This window comes from Quercus suber, unplaced genomic scaffold (genome assembly GCF_002906115.3).
Source record: "Quercus suber isolate HL8 unplaced genomic scaffold, Cork oak 2.0 scaffold_994, whole genome shotgun sequence".
Classification (NCBI taxonomy): domain Eukaryota; kingdom Viridiplantae; phylum Streptophyta; class Magnoliopsida; order Fagales; family Fagaceae; genus Quercus; species Quercus suber.
Window position 1 is genome coordinate 12,224 of NW_027070409.1, and position 21,075 is coordinate 33,298.

Sequence of the window (21,075 nt, forward strand, 5' to 3'; positions counted from 1 at the left end):
TATTTCCTCTTATATTTATGGTAGATACCACCATAAATTTAATAAGTAGACCTTACAATGAATGTGAAAGAAATGGGTGCTCCGAGAGTACCCAAAAAATACTCATCTAAACAATGCTAATATATATATAGAAATGATATGTCTACAACATTTTTACAACAAATCCTAAGTGGCAGGTTGTTACTGGTTGTTATTGTTGGACAAAAAAGTAATCTCAGTATTATTTCAAATTTGAAATTTTGAACCAATAATAACTAACCACCTGTGATTTGTTGTAAAATTGTTGTAGACGTAACATCCCTCTATATATATATATATATAATCAATCATTAATGTTATCCTTGCATAAATAAATAAATCTTGAATGTGGATAATTTCAAAATTTTAAGGAAAAAAAAATCCACCACAGCACGTGCAAAGAGACTAATGTTTAAATATCTATTTAAATTATTGATTCAACAGGAATATTAAATCATTCATTTTAATATTTAAGATTTGAAGAACTTGATGTGATGAAAGGTGAAAACCATGCTAATCAGCCTAGAAAGTAGAACTGCCCGTACAGAAGCAAAATAGCCAAGGGTCGGTGAACCCCAGCACACAACGCATTCCCACTCGAAACGACGTCGTTCTAAAAAACAACGAAAACGACGTCGGATCCTTTCGCTTTCCTAATTCTCTGTGCCCTTTCAAATTGAGCAGAGAGGCACAGTTGCTAAAAGAAAGTACTAAGGAAGAGAGTTCCGTACGCACTACGCACAAGACCTGAAAAGCACAGCACAGAAACAAAATCAGATAAAGAAGAGAGAAAGCAGGTTGAAATTTCTTAAATTCCAAGGCACACTCTGGGTTTCTAGAGAGAGAAAGCGAAGCAAAGCTTAGAGAGAGAGAGAGAGAGAGAGAGAGAGAGAGAGAAAATGCAGACAGAAGCAGAGTAGGAGTGGTGGTTGAAGGAGGAGGAGGAGGAACACAGAGAGGTCTGAATTCGAGCCACGTCGATGGCGAAGCGAGGAAACTCGCTCACCAATCGCAGATCGGAACTTTGTCGCAGCTTCTCGCCGGAGGCGTCGCCGGTGCTCTCAGTAAAACCTGCACTGCACCGCTCGCTCGCCTTACTATTCTCTTCCAGGTTGGCTCCTCGCTATTCTTCGTTTTCACTGTTCGATTATTTTTCTTTTTTACAATTTTGTCAAAATTTAGGTTCTGAAATTGTATTGGTTAGGAAATGATGTGTAAATAATGAAATTTTGAATTACTTATTTTTAGTTTTAAGAATAAATTTCTGATTATGCTCATTGAAGTGGTTGTGGTTTATTTGGATTTTTTATTTTATTTTATTTTTTGAAATTAGGTGCAAGGTATGCATTCTGATGTTGCAACAATGAGAAAACCTAACATATGGCACGAGGCGTCGCGGATTGTTGGTGAAGAAGGAGTTAGAGCTTTTTGGAAAGGGAATCTCGTTACAATTGCTCACCGTCTGCCTTACTCTTCTGTCAATTTTTATGCATACGAGCACTATAAGAAGGTAGGCAGAAATGTCTTATATATATATATATATATGTATGTAAATATCATTGTATGAAGTTAATTACCCGAGGAATTTGCTTTTAGATAGTCGTTGTTAGCTTGTACTACATTGATTAGGCTGTATTTAATGCGATACAGTTACTAAAGATGATTCCGGGACTGGAAAACCATAGAGATAACATCGGTACAGATCTTTGTGTGCATTTTGTAGCCGGTGGTTCAGCTGGAATAACAGCTGCTTCGGCTACATATCCGTTGGATCTTGTAAGGACACGCCTTGCAGCTCAGGTAAAGATCGTTTCGCTCAAAGGCAAAGTTGCGTTTTCTTTTACCAGTGCCAATTATTCTCATTTGTTAGGTTTTTTAAGCATTGATTGAAACAATTCTATTGTTTTTTGGTTATTCCTGGTGTAGTTGCTGTTGTAATCGTTGTTGTCTTTTTTGTTGTTGTTGACATTTTAAGTTAATGTTTAGGTTGCTTACATTCAGCCAAAAAAAAAAAAAAACAAAAAGAGTTGCTTTTACAGTGTGACATAAACATGAGATGTATTGACTGAGTGTATCACTTTTCATTTTTTACTATGATTTTTCGAGGTTAAATACATCATGAGTAGAATCAGTACTCCTTTTTCTTTTCCATATTTCTGAAAAAGTTTATGTAGATGTATACATATTTTCCAATACTAATATGAGTTTTGTTCGGCCATTACACTCAATTCATATATTATATAAATCTTCCCTACAATTGCTTTGAAGTTTTCATATTGTAATTTGTTACTATTAATTTAAATGACCCCTTCGTACAAGCCATTAGTTTCCAATTTTCGCATAATATGCCTCCTTGCTAGGTATTGATTAACCTTACTGAGACTTTTGGAGAGGTCATGTGAGATTAAGTTATGTTATTTACTTAGATAGCAGTGATATGAATCATTTGAAGCTTTATCAATGGACCTTAAGTGATGGTCTTTCAGCCCAAGCCTTGATTTGGCATGTATTGGGAGATGTGGGGCCAATTTGGGACAGTATTCCCAACTCCATCCACTATTTATAAGCTGTTGTTGAAGGCCATATACTTTTCCTTATAAGATAGTTTTAAGTTGGAGTTAAGTATATAACTTTTGATATTGAACGCTTTGTTTGTTTTGAAGTAAAATATTGCAAATGTAAAATATTTTCAGTAAAATATTTTCGTTTTACCATGTTTGATTGTCAACATGAAAATACAGTGAAAATCACTTTTCAATTTCACTGTAAAATAATTTTTTTTTCATACTTCTCAAAACTCAACTGGTGCACAGACCTTCAGCAAAAAAAAAAAAAAAATTTTGGTGCACAAAACTGTGCAGTGTGCACAGACCTTCAACAAAAAAAACTGGTGCACAAACCTGTGCAGTGTGTACAGGCCTTCAACAAAGAAAAACTGGTGCACAGACCAACACCACCACACCCCCCCCCCCCTTCCCCCCAAAAAAAAACTCTACATCAGAAAGAAAAACAGCCACCAAAACACACCAACCATTCAAAACACCACCAACAACACACCACTGACCACTCAAATGACAACCACCATCAACCAAAATCCAAAAAAAAAAAAAGAAAGAAAGAAAGAAAGATCGGAAAAACCAACCAAAAGACAACCACCATCAACCAAGAAAAACCTCAACAAACTCAGATCAAAAACCCAAGAAACAAAGAACATAATCTGAAAATCTAAGCCCAGCCAAGGCAAGATCGGGTAGCCACCAAAAACTTAAAATTGTCGTCAGATCCAAGGCGGTGCAAGAGAGAAGAGAAGAAGGATTTGTGCAGAAGAGACATGATGAGGTTGGTAATGCCAATGATGGTGGTTGGGGTCAGTCAGTGGGTGGGCAATGGTGTGAGATGGTTGGAGATGAGAGGGTTGTGGCCTTGGGACTTGTGAGTGAGAGAGCTGGGAGATGGAGAGAGGAAGAACTGAGAAAGTTAAGAGAGGAGAAGTTGATTAAGTGTCGGGGGTGAGAGAGCGGAAGAAATTGTAAAATGTTTTACCGATTTTTTAAGTGTAAAATATTTTACCTTTTTTGCTTTTCATTTTTCCTTTGACTGAAAATATTTTACATTTGATTAATTTTTTTACTGCAAAACAAGCATGGTAAAATGTGAAAATATTTTCCTAAAAATATTTTACATCAAAACAAACAGAGCGGAAGTATCTATTCTTGAAATCCAAGTATGATAAAAAAAAAAGGAATCAAGAAATGTTTGCACAACTTTTTTCCCCTTGCTAGAAAGTCTTGATTAGTAGTTTTAAGTCTGATTTTCACTTTTGATATTGACGTATTTATTCTTCAAATCCAAGTATGATCAGAAAAAGGGAGTCAAGAAATGTTTTCCCAACTTCTAGTTTCAAATTTTCATTTGTAGTTATGACTTGTTATTTTGCCTGTTCAATTTTCTTCCCCATTTACTCAATTAGTTGGAACTTTGCAGACAAATGTGATGTACTACAGAGGTATTTGGCATACTTTACAAACTATTACCAAGGAGGAGGGTGTTTTGGGCCTCTATAAGGGACTTGGAGCAACACTCTTGGTATGCTTATGATGTTAATTGTAACAATATCTGCGCTGAGCCCCTTTTTGGTGTGTAGTTGATTGCTGTTCTGTTGTTAATGCAGGGTGTCGGGCCAAGTATAGCAATCAGTTTTTCAGTGTATGAAACATTGAGATCTTTCTGGACGTTGCATAGGTAATCACATCATAAATTGATTCTGTAATTTTATCTTTCTGACATGACTTCTAATGATTACTATTGCATGCATCCTGTTTTTAGGCCTAATACCTAATATTCATTATCTTTACATCAGGCCCGATGATTCTACTAGCCTTATCAGTCTGAGTTGCGGAAGTCTTTCAGGAATTGCATCATCAACAGGTGAGTTGTCTTAGACCTGATATATCCAAGTTTCTCACAAGTTTTGAGAGAGATCCTAGTGTTTCTTGTTATTTATATGAGGGTGGTTTTTGTTTTTCATGCAAACTAAGACCAATTTTGTTGTTGGTAATTTGGTATTTTGTCTGGTAAATGGCTTACTATCTGTGTGCTAGTTGAATATTTTCTCTGAATAATTGCCCTTTAGATAATATTTTTCTATCCTCTATTGGTAACAGAAACAAAAGACTTTGCTGTATATAACTGTCTTTTGCATTTCTGAGAATGTGCTTTGGTTTTATGATTCTTATTGTACTACTTTCAACTAAACTTTTTTATCAAATGCTAATTGGCAGCATTGTTTCAGTTAATGAGCTTTTGGTTAAACTATTTCATATGTTCAATTAGCGATTGTCAATATTTAATAATAGGAATTAATACATGCGGCTGTGGCTATGCTTTTGATGCAGAGAAACAGGGTGTGGTGCAGCCTCTGCACCAAGTATCTAACCAGATTGACTGACCCCTAGAGCCTGAGACCAGACTGGAGTTGTTTTTTAATCTGGCATTTGAGAATTTTAGTAAGGAAGTCAACAAAAAACTACCAGTTTTTGTCATTCATCTAACTTTATCTTTTATATAAAGATATTTCTTGGATTAACTTCATTTTTCAACACTTCCTCAATAACCTGTCTCCCCAAGCTTTGCAGTTGGTTCCATTATGGGGTGGCACTACTCTCAGATGAACCTATTTTTTCCTCAGTTATCAAATGTGAGAGGCGTCCTCTTTTGAGGTATGCTTCTCAGTCAGGCTTCCTTTGCCAATTGCTTAATGGGTGGTGGTAGCCTTCAAGCCTCTCCAATATGTGTGAGGATTCCATTCATTTGTTTCTTTCAGAAAATGAAGCAAGCAATGACCAGCAGGAATTAAAAATAAAGCGGTTATGCAAATCCGCAAGTAAAATCCAAATTAAAACTCTTATCTATTTTTTTGGAAGCAAAAATCAGTTGCTTCTGATAGTAGATCTGTTGCATTTGTCAAAACCATTGCTATAGCAAATAAAGACATTGCATTAGTAATTTTAATGCACTTCAAATTCTCATAGCCTGTCCATAAATTGTGTCAAAAAAATTCAGCTTCATTGGTTTTCCTGGAAGTTTCCGAGGTGAGTTTATGGTTCTGCCTTCACTTATGGCCTTATCCATGGTAGCAGTAGGCCTATTCCTGTTTAAGCCATATCGGATCTGGTTATTGTTCAAACACTAGTATTTATCTTCTGTGGATGTTGCAAAGTGAAGTTCATAATATCTATGACCTCATCATCAAGTATCTAACCTAATTTTTTTTTATTGGTAAGTTACACATGCACCTAGTAGGACTTGAACCCACGACCTTACCTTCCAACCAATTATTATGGGAGAAGAAAGTGCCAGTTGAACTATAATTCATTGGCAAGAATTTTCTGTGCAAATTTGAAAATCATTCAGAGAGTTATATTATTTGTCTTTATGGTGCAACAATAGTTTGGTAGAGCTTCAAAGTTTCTCAAAGAGTGCCATCTTGTTTAGCAGCCCAACCATCAATTACTTTTCTCCAATGACCATAATTTGCTTCTTCATTATAGGAAGCTGCTCATGAGTTCACATTTTTCCTGATCATATTAGTTGTATATGATAGCTTTGTTACCACATCTTCCATTGGCATGGCATGCTGTTTATAGTAATTTGTATATTACTGCAGTTGAGAATTGATTGTGTACCACATTTGTATTTGAGTTTCTCCTTTCTTTAGTAATATTCTTTTGTACTATTAAAAAAAATATTTAATTGATTTGGATGCTACATGTACCCAAAACATGATCATTCATATGTGAGGTCTTTTAGATAATTTGTTTACTTCATAATATGGCTCTGTGGAATTATAATAGTGGTTTCTCATTTATGAACCATCATGTTTGATAAGCTTCAATATTTTGTTTGCGTTGAGAAAATGAGATTGTCAACCATGAGACCTAAAGAGGTTTCATGACCTTGATAAGTATAACATACAAATTTCAGTTCAATGAGTACCCAATTACACAAGAGTGTCTATTCATTTTTCTCCACCACAATATGCAGCTACATTTCCAATTGATCTTGTGAGGCGCCGTAAGCAATTGGAAGGGGCAGGTGGCCGGGCTCGTGTCTATACAACAGGCCTTTTTGGTATATTTAGGCAAATAATCCAGAATGAAGGCTTCCGTGGATTGTATAGGGGGATTCTGCCAGAATACTACAAGGTGGTGCCTGGTGTAGGTATTTGTTTTATGACTTATGAGACACTGAAGAAGCTGTTGACTGACACTACTACCAGTTTGTAGTTGGCTCATGTCATTGTTGGTAGTCTGATATGCAACTGAAATGATGGGATGGGCATTGTTATGTTAGCTCATTTCTTTACTTGGGTCTTCTCACGGTGGTTGAATTGTAAATGCTGTTGTGAGAATTCTTTTTTGCATGTATAGATACAGAACAGTTAATTCTATACCCAAGTGTACTGACAACATGGTTTGTCTTCAAAATTGTCGTAGATATCATTCATTATTCATCTCTTACAAGTTAGTGAGCTACAATACAGTACTTTTAAGTGGAGCTTTTTGCTGCTGCTTCTTTTTTTTAATTCATGATTCCTTTGTAAACCTGAAATTGTAGTGTGATCTAATGTCAGAACAAATTGGGTTCAATAAGCTATATTCCATTGTTGGTGGTCTTCTTTTCAGAGCTGCAAATATTGTTTCTGCACTGTAAGGTACATGGGCATCTGTTACAGAGGCTTGACTCTCGAGTTATTTTTGATATATCATATGTATTTGGCTATATACCTGAATAATTTTTTCCCTTTCTAATTGGCTGGTATTATTTGAGTTAAAGCTCGTAGGTGAGTACAATAAAAATATGTTCTTCCTTAGGAAATGTGGCAGCATTCTCTTAGATTATTACATGGGCGATTTAGTATAGCTGGTGGAGACGGCACTCCCAAAAGAAAAATAAAAAAATTGGTATCAATTATATCAAATTATTTAAGTAACAATCCAATAAGTAAATATGCTATGTGATAAGTTCGCGGGATCAATTTTGACGGGAGTATAAATTGAATCACTCATGGATTGTTATGTACTGGTATGATTGTTACAAGAGCTATTGAGAGTCTCATCACTATGAAGTCCGAACTACGACAGGCCTAAATTCTCAAAGCCACAAGTTACTTGGTTGCCTGCCTGATCCCTATCCTCATCTTTTCCTATACATTATGTTTAGGAGTTTATAAAAAAATAGAATGAAATGAATAGACTGTAAAGAAATGGTATGAAAATAATGTATGGGATAAGTCATGCAACTAAAATTATACAAGATTCCATGTCTCTTCAATCACCATGTAACAGGTTGAAAGAAGATGACTCCAATTCAACAGTTTGAACTGAATGGACTACAGCTAGTATTGAATGAGATTTTTTTTTTTTTTTTTTTAATGGTTGTCTTGACAGCCTTGTGTAATGTGTTGTCTTGTCTTGTTTCATGTTTCATGTCTCATGTCATGTTTGTGAAGCACTGAAACTTAACTTTTATTGGTTGTGATGAAGCTCAAATAGTCATTCTCTCATGTCATGTCTTGACAACAGTTTTAATTGTTTATAATTTTATATCTATAATATATTGATTATTAGTTTTGGTACTTTGTGCTTTATACACCTAGTTCTGACCTAGTATCAGGACGTAGTTTAAATACTTTTTTAGTGAATTTTTTTTAACGGATCGGGTCATGGGTTATCCAGGTAGGGTCACGGGTTAACCCGTTTTTGCTTCGGATAAAAAAAATCGAGATTGGGTTAGGTATTTTCGGGTAGGGTCGGAGTATTGCCATGTCTAGTTTGAAGCTAAACTTAAAAAGAGAGATGCGAACGTACATAGAAGCGAGACAAACGTACCACTCGAGCCCAAAGTACTTTGGAGTATTCTAATTGGGCTCTCTTTTTATCTTCTTTCCCTTTCTCTCCTTTTTTAACTTTCGGCCCAGAAGACCGAGGCCTCGCTTGATACACGTACGCCGATTAGAACTAATTTATTACTAGTTAAGACTAGACACTTCAGCGAGGGGAATCGGGAGATAATCATTCATACAAAAAAATCTGCACTTCTCTGAGAAACCAAAGAGGAAAAATGGCTCCTCTAACTTTAATCACCTCCCAATCCAACCTCCTCCTCCGAACCCCTCTCCCCCTCCCACCACCAAACCTCACACCCAATATTCGTATTCATTCCTCTCCCCTTTCCCTAAACCAAAACCCCAAACCCTTCTCTCTCCGCCTCACCACCAAACGCAACCCAACAACCCTTGTTGTTCTCTCTTCTACTTCTTCTACTTCTTCTTCCACTATCCCAACCCCACAAATCTCTTACTCTTCACCATTCACCAAAACTCTCACCACCATAGCTTCCATAGCCTTGCTTGTCCTCCCCAAAATCATTATGGGCCCACAATCTCACTTAGGCCTAGTAAGCTCAGTTGGGCCACTGTTCTTTGCGGCTCTGAAGGACAGGCCTTCTGGGTACCTGAACACGCCGCTCACGGTGGTGGCTGCTGGTTTGGCTAAGTGGCTTGATATCTATAGTGGGGTTTTGATGGTGAGGGTTTTGCTGAGTTGGTTTCCCAACATTCCTTGGGACAGACAGCCTTTGTCGGCAATTCGAGACCTATGTGATCCTTATCTCAATCTGTTTCGGAACATTATTCCACCAATCTTTGATACTTTGGATGTTAGTCCCCTTTTGGCTTTTGCTGTATTGGGCACACTTGGCTCCATTCTCAACAGTAGCAGAGGAATGTATTGATAATTGATTGGGTATGGAATCAATTCGGTGTTTTTTTTTTCTTTTCTTGTTTTGGGTTTTGCATTTTGTTATGTCTCAAATGTCATGTAAGTCATATATAAATAGATGAATTTTGAGAGGTTTAGAACATGTGGTTTGATCATGTATGTGTATCATTATGGTTTTTGTTTTCTAATTTTGATTGCTCATATTGGCCTATTGGTAACAATCTTTAAGATATTGACTTTAATTTGTACCTGGAACTGGAAGTTCTATGTTGGTTTTACTTCGAAAGATCATTCTCTTAGCAGAGAGGGGAACAGATGAGGTTAACAGAGGGCAAGCAAGTCATAAAAGTTTGGGATCAGTTCATATAGTTTTATTTTGAGCTTGAGCCAAGTTCGAGCTCACAACCAAGTTGTACATGATTAGTACCTTAATCCTAAGGTGTTTTTTGGATGGCATGGTCTGAAGACCACCATCATCTTTAGGAAAACTGCAGTTAATTTGAGCACTTACCAAAGCAATTAAGCAACCTCAGAAAATCATACGTATATAGCCTACAGATGGCTCAGTGTCTCTATTTGCTTGTTTACACGTGTAAACTAAGGTTGTGACTCTCCATTTGCTAGTTTAAAAGTTGTGCAAGGCATTTAGGAACCTGTCTTTTTTTCTCCCAAAATATTTCCATTAACAAAGCAGACTTAGTCCTAAAATTTTATTTTTAAAGTTGGTTATGAATCTCCAATAGACTAGTTTAGGATTGACTATATATATATATATATATATCTCACCATTTTATTCCATCTATTTTTCCTATACTATTCCCAACCAAAGAAATGTTAAAGCAACAACCTGCAGACTTGTGAGTCCGGGACATGGAAGTTTTCCAAAAAATGGAAGTTTCCCAAAAAAGTGTATCGAGCAATGTTGCTCAATCTGGTAGGAAATTGTGATGAAGATTGTCAATAGAGTATTGAAATAGAAGATTTACGCATTTACTTTTACAATTCAAGTAAAAATGGCATATTATTAGACGAAGTCTTATTTTGGACGTATGCCCCCCCTATGAAAATTGAAGGGGGGTTGTTTTCCGAGCTTCTGTTCTCAGCTCAACTCTTTTGAGGAGCAATCAGTGTCTTTAACGGGTATAGGGAAGGAGGAGATACAACCATTGAGAACATTTATTTTCATTACAATGGGAAATTTCCGGTTAGACGAATGTGGTCCAGAGTACTACGTAAACCATAGTTATTAACAGCAACCTGAGCAGCCCTATATCCTCCTCCATATGCTAGGGAAGCATCGTGGGCAATTTGGTGCAAGAAGAATTCACCCAGTTTATTTTCAACATCAGACTTTACACCTTTTTTTGATGATGATGACCATGATGATGATGAAGCTGCTGATGTAGATGGCATGTTTTTATCAACTGGCATCACTTCTGTCTCAAGCCACATGTGTGAAAGCACCTGACAGATACCTTCCTCTACCTCAGGGTTAAGATTGTGGTAGCCTGCATAAATCAAAGGTGAATGAAGATCCAATTCTGTATATCCAGAAGATGATCCAATGAGGGGATTCAGAGGGGCATACTACCTTTAAGGCGTAACCAGCCATGCATCAACTCGTGAGCAAGAATAGCACCTGTGAGTAATCTGCATTCAACAAGGATATCAAACATTAAGATATGAACGAGTATGTGAAGAAATGGATCTTGTTAGTGTTAATGTGTTTGTGAGCCTGATTTACATTGTTGGTTCACTAATTGACAACCCTAGAATAGATGGTTGTTAAGATTATTGTCTGTGAGGTCCTGGACTCAAATCTTGATTAATAATCCTCATTCTGTTACATGTAAGGCTCTCTGTTGTTTTGGTTTTGTTGGGTCACATGAGAGTGGTGTTTAAGGTTTTATGATAGATGGTGTCAATTTAAAAAGTACATGAAAACTTCAATAGAGAAAAGATTTGAAACAGAGCCGCTTTGTCTATGTTAACGCATGGGCATTGCAACTCCATGCTCTATGTAGTTAATTCTTACATTTAAAATCGATTATCCTCATATCACCATCTATATGAGATGCCACATTATTGTTCAAAGGGACTTTATACACTGAATAAATGACAGAAGAGCTTTATGTTCAGAAAGTGTAATATGGAGGCACTCACCCAAGATCGGTGCTACTCCACTCTAATGTCATGCCATAAGTAAATTATAATTGGAGACTGGATAAAAATTTAGAAAGAAAACACAAAATGCAAGAAGAATTTAGAGAAATTTACCAACCCCTCCCACCAAAAAAAAAATAAAAGAAGTGGAAATTGCCATTGACAATCACCTTGGAAGACCATACAGAACAAGAATGGCAGTAACTTCACATCTTCGAATCAGCTTTTGGGGTTGGGTTCTCATTCCTACAAGTCGGTGACCGCCAATTCTCGGCCTTTTTCTAATCTGAATAACATATCAATACCCTTGTTAACTATTTTCAAATTTAAGAGAGTAAAACCACATACAAATTTCTGATTACATACACTGGTGACAGTCTGCTCTTCAGAAAGGCATAAACCCCTAGTCTCAGGCATGTGATGAAGGCCCTGAAAACAACCACTTCAGAATCAAAGGAATTCCATGAAATACACACACACACACAAACATAGACCAAGAGTTCATTTATTACATTCTTCTCCCCAACAATGGCTTCATTAAGTGCTTGTCTTTCAACCAGAAGCATGGGAATTTGCTGATCTAGCCTCATGTTCATTCCTTCATAAAAATCTCTTATGGAATGGTAAAGGGGTTGACAATCACCGGTATCCATGATAGCAGATTCCATGCACTCTAAGCATAAACTCCGTCCATCTTCCAAAGAATAGAATCTTGCATTCCAGGACTTCACGAGGGCGGAAAAGAAAGGGAACAAAGAGCAGTTACATGCAGATCAATGTGATTTAATAATATTCATTCTGTTTCATTTTATAAAAACAAATGGACATAATGTAATAATATGAAAACTCTATTCCACTGCTTATATTATTACCTCTAAACGTTCACAACTACAGCACCGAGCTGTGTTATCATGCTCATGTGATGGACAATATTTTTGAGTCCAAAATGGATGGCACCTATACTCGATCAAACCAGCAGCATTTGTTGGGATCTGGAAATTTTTTATGTAGCAAAAGTAAGAATGTAAATAACTTAAATGAAACAAGATTTAACATGTATCAACTAAATAGAATATGATTATTTTTTTTCAATCTGGCCTACAAGCTTATAAAAGAGATTAACTAGCATTCCTGTTTTCTCCAAGATTACTAAAAGGATTTGATATATTTGTGATGGATATGATACAGATTTTCATACATTGCGGAGTCATTATGAAACATTATTCATTTGCAAGATATAAAATTTCAGACATCTCAAGAGTTCTTTCTTTAAACTAGTCCATTTTGTGTTGCAGTACACAAATGTGATGTTGAATTTGAATGTGAAAATTTTATTTCAAATTTAGTCCAGATCCTTGAGAAAAATTATAAATCCCTGTCAGCATGCCCCAGTCAGGTAGTGGCAACCCTGTTCTAAAATTACACAAACATACTGGTATGACGCAAATTTTTATTTTATTTTATTTTTTTGACAAGATAGTATGATGAAAATTTATTAAAGAGAACTTTTACTTATTTGAAAACTAACGTTATAGTTTTAAAAATAACAACAACAACAACAACAATAACAACAACAAAAAATGGAGATCAAATACACCATGGTTAACTTCTCTTACAAATTGGTGGCAAACTTCACATTTGGGATGGTTCAGCTCTTTGAAACAAGACTTGTGATAAGGGTCCCTTCCTGACAAAGAAAACTTGGATCAACGGAAAAAACCGTAAGAGCTAGATGAAGGAGAAGTGTCATCATCATTACTTGTATGGTTATTTCACATCCTTCTAAAAACTTAAAAATCAACTGATACAGTACAAGTCAAATATGGAAAGAAAATACTAATTAACAAAAAGAAAAGGTCTGGAGAAGGAAAGAGAATATTGATTACCTCATGCTCAGTAATCGGGTAACCACAAGCACGACAGCAAAAGCACTCTGGATGGAAAAACGTTCCCATGCATCCCAGATAATTGCCAAAGCCTATGTCACGTTTGCAACCACCACATATCCTGCAAGTTATCCACAAAAGTACACTTGACCAATCAGATTCAAGATTGTTAAGTTATGACTTTCAGAGTAGCAATTGGATTTTGTATATTGCTATTTAAATCATTACATGAAATCAGACAAGTCCAGTAGCAACCTTTTGGAGATCAACATCAATCTGGGGTTCAAGCAAACCATGTACAGCCTAGACTATAATCATCAAAACTCTCAATAAACAACTAAATCTTATAAGCAACAATAGTAAGTTATCTTCTGAAGTTAGTACAAGGAAAACAAGAAAAATAATAGTCAGATGAATTTAAACATCTGATAGATTGCTTATGAAACCATAGGTAAAATGGTGTGGTCTTACAGGATTATATATATATATATATATATATGCTAATTCTCATTAATGATATCCATGCAAAGAGGAAAGAAAAAAAAAATCTAAACAGAGCAATATACTTGTAAAATACAATTATTTCGAAGTTAAAACTACTATATAAAGAAAATAGCATTCATCAGGATCAATTGGCAGAACACTACCAGGTTATTACTTACTAGTGACACAGGTCAGTCAATCAGTTATGTGTACTTTTTTATAAAAAGGGAAGAATCAGAGAACTTTTCAGGCCAGAAGACATTAATTTCTAAAAGTTGGCAAAAAAAGTGGCCCATCTTGGCAAATAGCAGCCACTCACAAACTTCAACTATAAATAAGAAATCTTGGTTTTTTTTGTAAACATGAATAAGATATCTAACCAGAAACCCCTGATGTTTGACATGCACACACCGCGCATAGTTACAACTATGACTAAGAAATCTAACCTGCCACATCTACTGGGATAATATGGTGTAGGGGCAAAGGGGGGATATGGATTTGGATTTAGGGCATCCCGAATTGCACTAGAAATCTCATCGTCATCATCCGACCGCCATCTATATCCTGGGGAAAAAGAGAGCAAAGAATTAAAAACTTGACATTAAATCATGACTTTTTTTGTGTGTGTGTGTGTGTCCATGCAAGTGCATGAGAGAGAGCATAAGTGTAATAGGGGAGCAACATTGGTGACCTTAAATATTAATAACAGACCGTTTGATCTCTTGGAATCTTCTGCGAGGGAGAGTGCAATTGCACGTTCCAAGTCCTCTTTATCCTTTTGAGACCTAGCGCGATCATCCTGATCATGTTAGAAGAATCAGTTATGAATTTTTTTTAAAAATTTCTTACTAACCAAGCAGTGAAAATGTAAAATTTTAGTCATTGTGATATGAATGAAATCGAGTTCTTTATTTGCTAAATGAACATCATCACTGAAGGAAATGTCAGATATGAACCTATTGCATCATTCATGAGGGATTCTTTCACAGAGCAGAAACAATCATATCTTACAGGGTTTAGCGAAAAAAGAAATGGCAGAGGCTATCAGACATTTTTTCACTCCATGCACCAGCTTGATTCTTGTTATTCGTAAACATAACTCCACAATATGTGGACCAAAATTTGTAAACATAACTACACTACATTAACAAAAGTTCATCCACAAAACCATGGTTCTCTAATCCAATTATAAATCACCACACCATCCCCAATAGTGAAAAAGAGAAAAAGCGCAACCATTTATTTTAGACAATTTGCAAAAGTGTAAAGCATTTTGAAGACTCATATATTAAGAATGATATAATTTTATCTTTACACATGCATCCAATAGTTTATGAGAGAAGGACGTGTCATTTAACAACAACAATGATAATGGAAATTAGCAAGACAAGGAAAGCATATTGTATTGTTTACCAAGGATCTAACCGGTGCACGCCAAGACATGTTTTCCTCACCGATGAGCTGAGGATGATGGCTACTACCACTACCACTACCACCACCACGATTGGACCCACTCTTGAAAAGCTTACACAGCCATCTCATAAAGCGAGACTTTCTCTCTGCATACGAAGAACCAACGTCCCCTGCTTACACAAATTAATTTCAACCCAAAAAAAAAAAACCAACAAACCAACCACCACCTCCAACCATTGAAAAATCAATCAATCATAAAAATTTCTCTATCGAACAAAATTCAATTACTAAACAAGTCTCAGAGGCATTTCATCGAACACGTACAAGGCAAGCGAAGAGTGGGGCGTACCGTAAATACAAGGCTGAGATAAGTGGTTGATGCCAGAAGGAGCCATGAGGATCGAACTCTATGTATAGAGTTTCTCGGGAAATGAAAAGGACGAAGAAGAGGAAGAGAGAGAGAGAGAAAGTGACGTCTTGGAGAGAAAGGAAGAGAGGGGGAGAGAATGTAATAGACATCGTTAATAGTGGATGGAAGATTGAAAAAGGAAAGGAGGGAATCTCTGAGAGAGAAAGGAAAGAGTTTTAGAGGGGAAGAGAGATTCTTGGCTTGGAAAGGAATTGAAGGGAAAAACTAAAAAGTAAGGGAGTAGAGAGAGATAGCTGAAAGTTTAGGAACGAGGGAATCTGCTGAGGCGGAGAAACAATAAAGTAACGGTGGAGGGCTTCGCAGAATCCAACTCTCTTTTTTCCAGGATTTTGAAAAAGGAAATTCTCAAATTCTCAAATTCTTGAGAAAAAGTTTTATGCTGTGTGCGGTAGTGTAGTGTGCACACGCATGAGGTTTAAGCTTGAAGGTTTTTTCTCTTTTCTTTGTTTGTTTCTCTCTTTTTTGGGAATATGATCGAGTTTTGCCGGGAAAAAGAAGGGACAAGAATTTGTAAATTTCATTACACACACACACTTTATTGTAGGAAATCATGTTTTCCGTTATAAATTATAATCACTAAAATAATGAAGGATAAGGAATAAGGATAACAGGCGGTAATTGTTGGGGAAAAAAAAAGGGTTGTTGCTCTTATTTTTTAAAATATTTAGTATAATGTTTCTGTGGGGGATAAGGGGGTTAGGCCCAAGTTAATGGGCCGAATACCCAGGAGAGGACTGTTTCACATCCGAAGAGAAAGATGCGGAGAATGTAGGGCCCAGAGTGAAGTGGAATCCTCCTGTAGAGAATCATTGCTGTCCGAAGAGGATATCTCCAGTCCGAGGAGGACATCACCTGTCCGAGGAAGATGTTTTACTTTGATGTGATATTGGAGACTAAATGAGTAGGGGAAAAGCCTGATTGATCGTCCGAAGACTCCACCTGATCAAGATAAGCTCAAAACATATCCAGGAACGATAAGGATGAGGAAATATCTGAGGGAAAGGCTGCTGCCACCGTATTCAATGCACTGCAACAGCTTTTCTGGCCGCATTTATGTGGAATTTGTTAGCTTATAAAAAAAAGGAAAAAAATTAGGATATATTTTAGAAATTTTTATAGTAAAAAAAATTAAATAATTAATTTTTTATAGTAAAAAAAAATAAAAGAATAATTTTTATATTTTTAGCTGTGTCAAAACTTTCTTAAAATAATTTATTAATAAGAGATGGGTGTCATTAAGATAATTTGTTAATAAATTTTTTTTTTAAATGTTGACTCAATTTTTATTGAAAATATAAAAACCTTTCAAACAAATTAATTATTATTTTTTCATAAAAATATTTCTTAAAAGACTTTAGGATATCCATTAATATTTTTATAAAAAAAATCATGTTTTTAGCTAACCTGGCATTTTGTATATAACTGTTACCACTCCAACGAGTTTAATACTTTAATACAAATGGTTCCGTTGAACTGTTGAAGGACATAGCTATATAAGGGCAATATTTTCATAATAGTATTTGTAGGGTCAGTTTTTGTTGCCCAAGTCCAAAGGATATGGGTTAAAGGCCCAACGAACTCAGAACAATGAATTTGTAGAGAGTGGGCGAAAGAGCTGGGCTGGTTATGAAGCACAGAACAGTTGGCTAAGTTACGTGCAGTGATGATAACATGAACTAAAGCTCAGATAACTCCATGAATGAATGTCCGAAGAGGTGTTTTATTGAGTGAACAGTGATTACAACGTTCAGAGCTACAGTAAAGCTTTTCTCTCTCTTTCTCTTTCTCTTCTCCCATCCCTCATTATCAGTGACCCTTCTTCTTTATATAGCATCCCTTCCTATCATCTCCATCGTCCACCTATTCTTCATCCGCGCATCTACTCAAGTGCATATCATGTCATGTGTCTACTTTAGTTCTTTGTGAGTGGCGGTAGCTGAGGTTGCACTGTTTAGGGGTCTTCTCCACATAAATGCGGCCAGAAAAGCTGTTGCTGAGCATTAAATGCGGTGGTAGTAGCTTTTCCTTTAGATATTTTTTAGTTCTGATCATCTTCGGATCCACTCAGGACCTATCATTACCGTTGGGATTTGTTAGGCAGATTACTCGGACCCTTCACTCGTTCGTTTGATCAAGGCTCATCGTAGCCGAGGAGCAAGACGTCTTCGGACTAATGGTGACCTCTTCGGACGACACTCCCCCACTGCTTCTGGGCTTCCTGCTTTAGATGGGCCGCTCCAACCACCTATTGATCATCGGAAATACAATAGTCCTTAACAGGGGGTTCTGGACCCATTAAGTTGCTTTGGGCTTTTTCCCCCCCACAGTATTTTTTAAGGAAAATTTTAGAAGAATAGCATGTGACTAAAGTTATTTAATTATGTAGAAGTTATTTAATTATTTTGACTTTTTTTGAAACTCAAGTTTAACAAATTCGAGTTTCAACTCAAAATTGAGTTTAGCAAACTCGAGTTCCAATTTGTTATACAATGTCAGACTACCACACAATCTAATCTAATTGAAACTCGAATTTATATGAACTTGATTTTGGGTTGAAATTCGAGTTTGACAAACTCAAATTTCAAAAAGAGTCTACATAACTAAATAACTCAGTTACATGCTATTCTCTTATAAATTTTCTTAAAAAGAACTATTAAGCAAATTTTGCCCTACATAAATGCCATAGCCATGGCCTTTATTTTATGGTCAACCCCTTTACTAGCTGGGCCATGGTTTCGAATGCCCGTTGCCCTTTTCCTTTTTCTTAAAGAGATAAAAGATATAAAATGGAAATACTCCAAAAATGATAATGAAATCACTCTCAAATTTTCATTTATTTTTATTTTTTACATTGCTATCAAATGAATAAGGTTGTAAATAAGTTTTTTTTTTTGGTTAAAACTAGAGTTAAGCATAAATTAAAAATTAATAAGTTTGTTATAAAACATATCAGCTTTATCAAAGGCCAATAAACTTTCCACCACAGGTGGTGGTTTCATGGCACTCAATCCCATTTTAGCCAATACATCAACAAATTAGTTGGTTTCATAGTAAATGTGCTCTATTCCATTGTTGCATAGGAATATGTTCTAAATAAGTTGAGTCAAGCCAAATATCAAGATGTTTACGTTTAATTTATTGATTTGAAATTGAATTTATCTCGTTATCAATCATGTATCTACTCCATGATGGTAAGAAGTTTTGTTGATAGAAATAACTAAAACCAACCAATCTATATTCAATTAACTAAATAAACTAATTTAATGCACTTTTAAATAAGAAATTTATGTTTTTATTAGAATAATAGTTAATTGATTATATTTACCATTGCTTGTTATTTTAAATTTTCTTGTGACAAATAAAGATTTAATTAGATATTAGAGCAGATGCTTTTGAGTGGTAATTTAACTGTTTCTCTTTTAAACGTTGCATGTATTAATAATTAACTATAAAGAATTTCATCTCTAACGTTCACGAACATATCAAACTAAGCCTTTTTTCAAGTTTGATTATGTAAACTATTCGAATTCCAAATTTGAGTTTAAACTTGGTTGATTTAATTCATGAGGGAGTTCCAACGAACATCTTAACAAGTCCAGATCAAGTTATTCACAACATTTTATTTATTTTGGTTTCTTTTCTTTATGAGTAAACAAATAAAGAGAAAGTTTTGCTTTCGTAGGTACAAATTTTTGGATCAAACTTTGGACCATATACCTTAATAAAGAGATAGGTTTTTTTTTTTAAAAAGTGCTGGGTATATATGGCCTAGTTCTGTTAAGAACTATACTATTAAATCTAGTGCTAGACTATATACTATGATTAATTGTGGACCTTGTAGTCCATAAAGAACTGATTCTGCGCCAATTTCCCTTGTTTCGAATAATGCTAGTTTTTTCTGCCCCCTGTATTTTCCAATTCCTTTGTTTCCCTAAAAAGGACGATAAACACTCCTTTACTTCATTTTCAACGAAGACTCATTGCTAATTTTAGTGCTCCATATACTGTTCAAAGACAGGATCTACTTTGATCACTTTATCACTTATTAGAACTTTTAGAGAGTTTCCTATCTGTCATGAAAACAACGCTTATTTTTTTTTTTTGTTTTGTTGGGACCTCTGAATATTTTAAAAATAACTTCAAGAGGTTAGTTAGTTAAATATTTTCTAAAACCTCGTGATATTCATAAAACGTTGGGTTCAAAACCTCTTAACGGCATTTTGGGTCACTCCTTAAGATATTTTTCTTTATAATAACCTAATATATGTGGAACGGAGGATTATATACATTTGAGAGAATAGTCAAATCCTTAAAAAAAGTCTTAATACCTCCTTTGTAAAAAGAAATGAAAACTTTTGAGAGATAAAATAAAAAATAAAAAGGTTTAGATTTGAGAGGCTGAGGAAAATCACCTATGTTTCAATTTATACTTTTGGTATCATTTACCAGCCTACAAAGTGTATAACCCATATGTCATCTTACAATTTTGTTCTGCACAATTTCAACTTAGATTCTTCCACAAGTATAGCACTATAGCTACAAGTCCAACTCCAAGATAGGGATGAAAAAGTCCGTCTCTTTACTTGGAACAATCTTTTTGTGGTCAGTGTTTGTGTTTGCCCTCTCATCTTAACACAGAAAAATGATTTGTTTCTCGATTGACGCTGAAATTATCTATAAGTAAGTAGTGCATAAGAATTAATGTTCTCTAATTTTCAACTCGACCAAGGTAGAGAACTTTTTGATGCAATCAACCTTGAATAGCCATGACCTAGATCAGCATTTGAAGTGGTATCATCTCAAGGCACCAGGAATAGCGATGAGATGAAGATTTTGCAACATTCAATTAAAAAGCCAACTTACTATTCATGGATTTTACTATACTATTTTAGCTAACTTTTACTTTTATTTATAGTACTTATAGCAAAAAATTTTCAATTTCAACAAAATAAGTGAATCCCAAACAGATCCATAGTATACATATAAAATCCAGGTGCTAGTACACAAATACCATTTAGCTTCAAGTTAAAAAGTGGTAAAACTCAGCAAAGAAAAAAAAAGTGGTCTGAAAAAAAGGCTTCAAAGGTCAAATTAACAATCTCTACCAAGCAAGATTACAACTTCACAGTAGTTTCTACTTTCTACGATGAAGCTTGCAATTTAAAATTTTAAAGTAATAGAACTTATACGATTGTCAGTAGCAAAGGAAATAAAGAGATGGTGTGATATTCAAGAAAATATTACAACATTTTTGGTGGACCACCAACAAGTTACAAGTAGAATTTTTTAAAAGGAAAGAATAAAGGCTTTTACAACTATATTACGTCCCTTTTGAAGTTGTATAATACTATCTAATTATCTATAATTACGTGGACCGGCCTTTATTTTTTTGAACAAGTAA

The 21,075-nt window shown here is 35.4% G+C and overlaps 3 protein-coding genes across 7 annotated transcripts; 2 read left to right on the forward strand and 1 right to left on the reverse strand.

Annotated features, from left to right (window-relative positions):
- Positions 1-933: 933 nt before the first annotated feature.
- LOC112017460 (uncharacterized) lies at positions 934-7,201 on the forward strand (the record flags this gene model as incomplete). 4 transcript variants are annotated; one of them, XR_002883479.2, is given in 9 exon segments in its annotated part: positions 934-1,129; positions 1,352-1,528; positions 1,669-1,818; positions 4,003-4,104; positions 4,190-4,260; positions 4,379-4,446; positions 4,914-5,024; positions 5,146-5,237; positions 6,562-6,595. XR_002883479.2 is itself a non-coding variant. In XM_024049909.2 (7 exon segments), coding segments are annotated over 7 exon segments (1,006 nt in total), but the record flags the coding sequence as incomplete, so codon positions are not given.
- Positions 7,202-8,552: 1,351 nt separating this feature from the next.
- On the forward strand, positions 8,553-9,510 carry LOC111997371 (ylmG homolog protein 1-2, chloroplastic). The gene has a single exon (XM_024029461.2). The coding sequence runs from the start codon at positions 8,641-8,643 to the stop codon at positions 9,310-9,312; it is 672 nt and encodes a 223-aa protein (XP_023885229.2). The 5' UTR covers positions 8,553-8,640; the 3' UTR covers positions 9,313-9,510.
- Positions 9,511-10,231: 721 nt separating this feature from the next.
- Positions 10,232-16,171, reverse strand: LOC111997383 (protein DA1-related 2). 2 transcript variants are annotated; one of them, XM_024029474.2, is made up of 12 exons: positions 15,594-16,171; positions 15,245-15,390; positions 14,543-14,630; positions 14,278-14,395; positions 13,349-13,469; positions 13,079-13,162; positions 12,335-12,454; positions 11,975-12,187; positions 11,829-11,891; positions 11,633-11,748; positions 10,891-10,949; positions 10,232-10,807 (listed from the first exon to the last, which is right to left on the reverse strand). In XM_024029474.2, the coding sequence occupies exons 1-12, from the start codon at positions 15,637-15,639 to the stop codon at positions 10,485-10,487; spliced, it is 1,497 nt and encodes a 498-aa protein (XP_023885242.1). In that variant the 5' UTR covers positions 15,640-16,171; the 3' UTR covers positions 10,232-10,484. The 2 variants fall into 2 exon arrangements, with proteins under 2 accessions (XP_023885242.1, XP_023885237.1); XM_024029469.2 differs by having other exon boundaries at positions 15,245-15,414.
- Between the last annotated feature and the right edge of the window lie 4,904 nt (positions 16,172-21,075).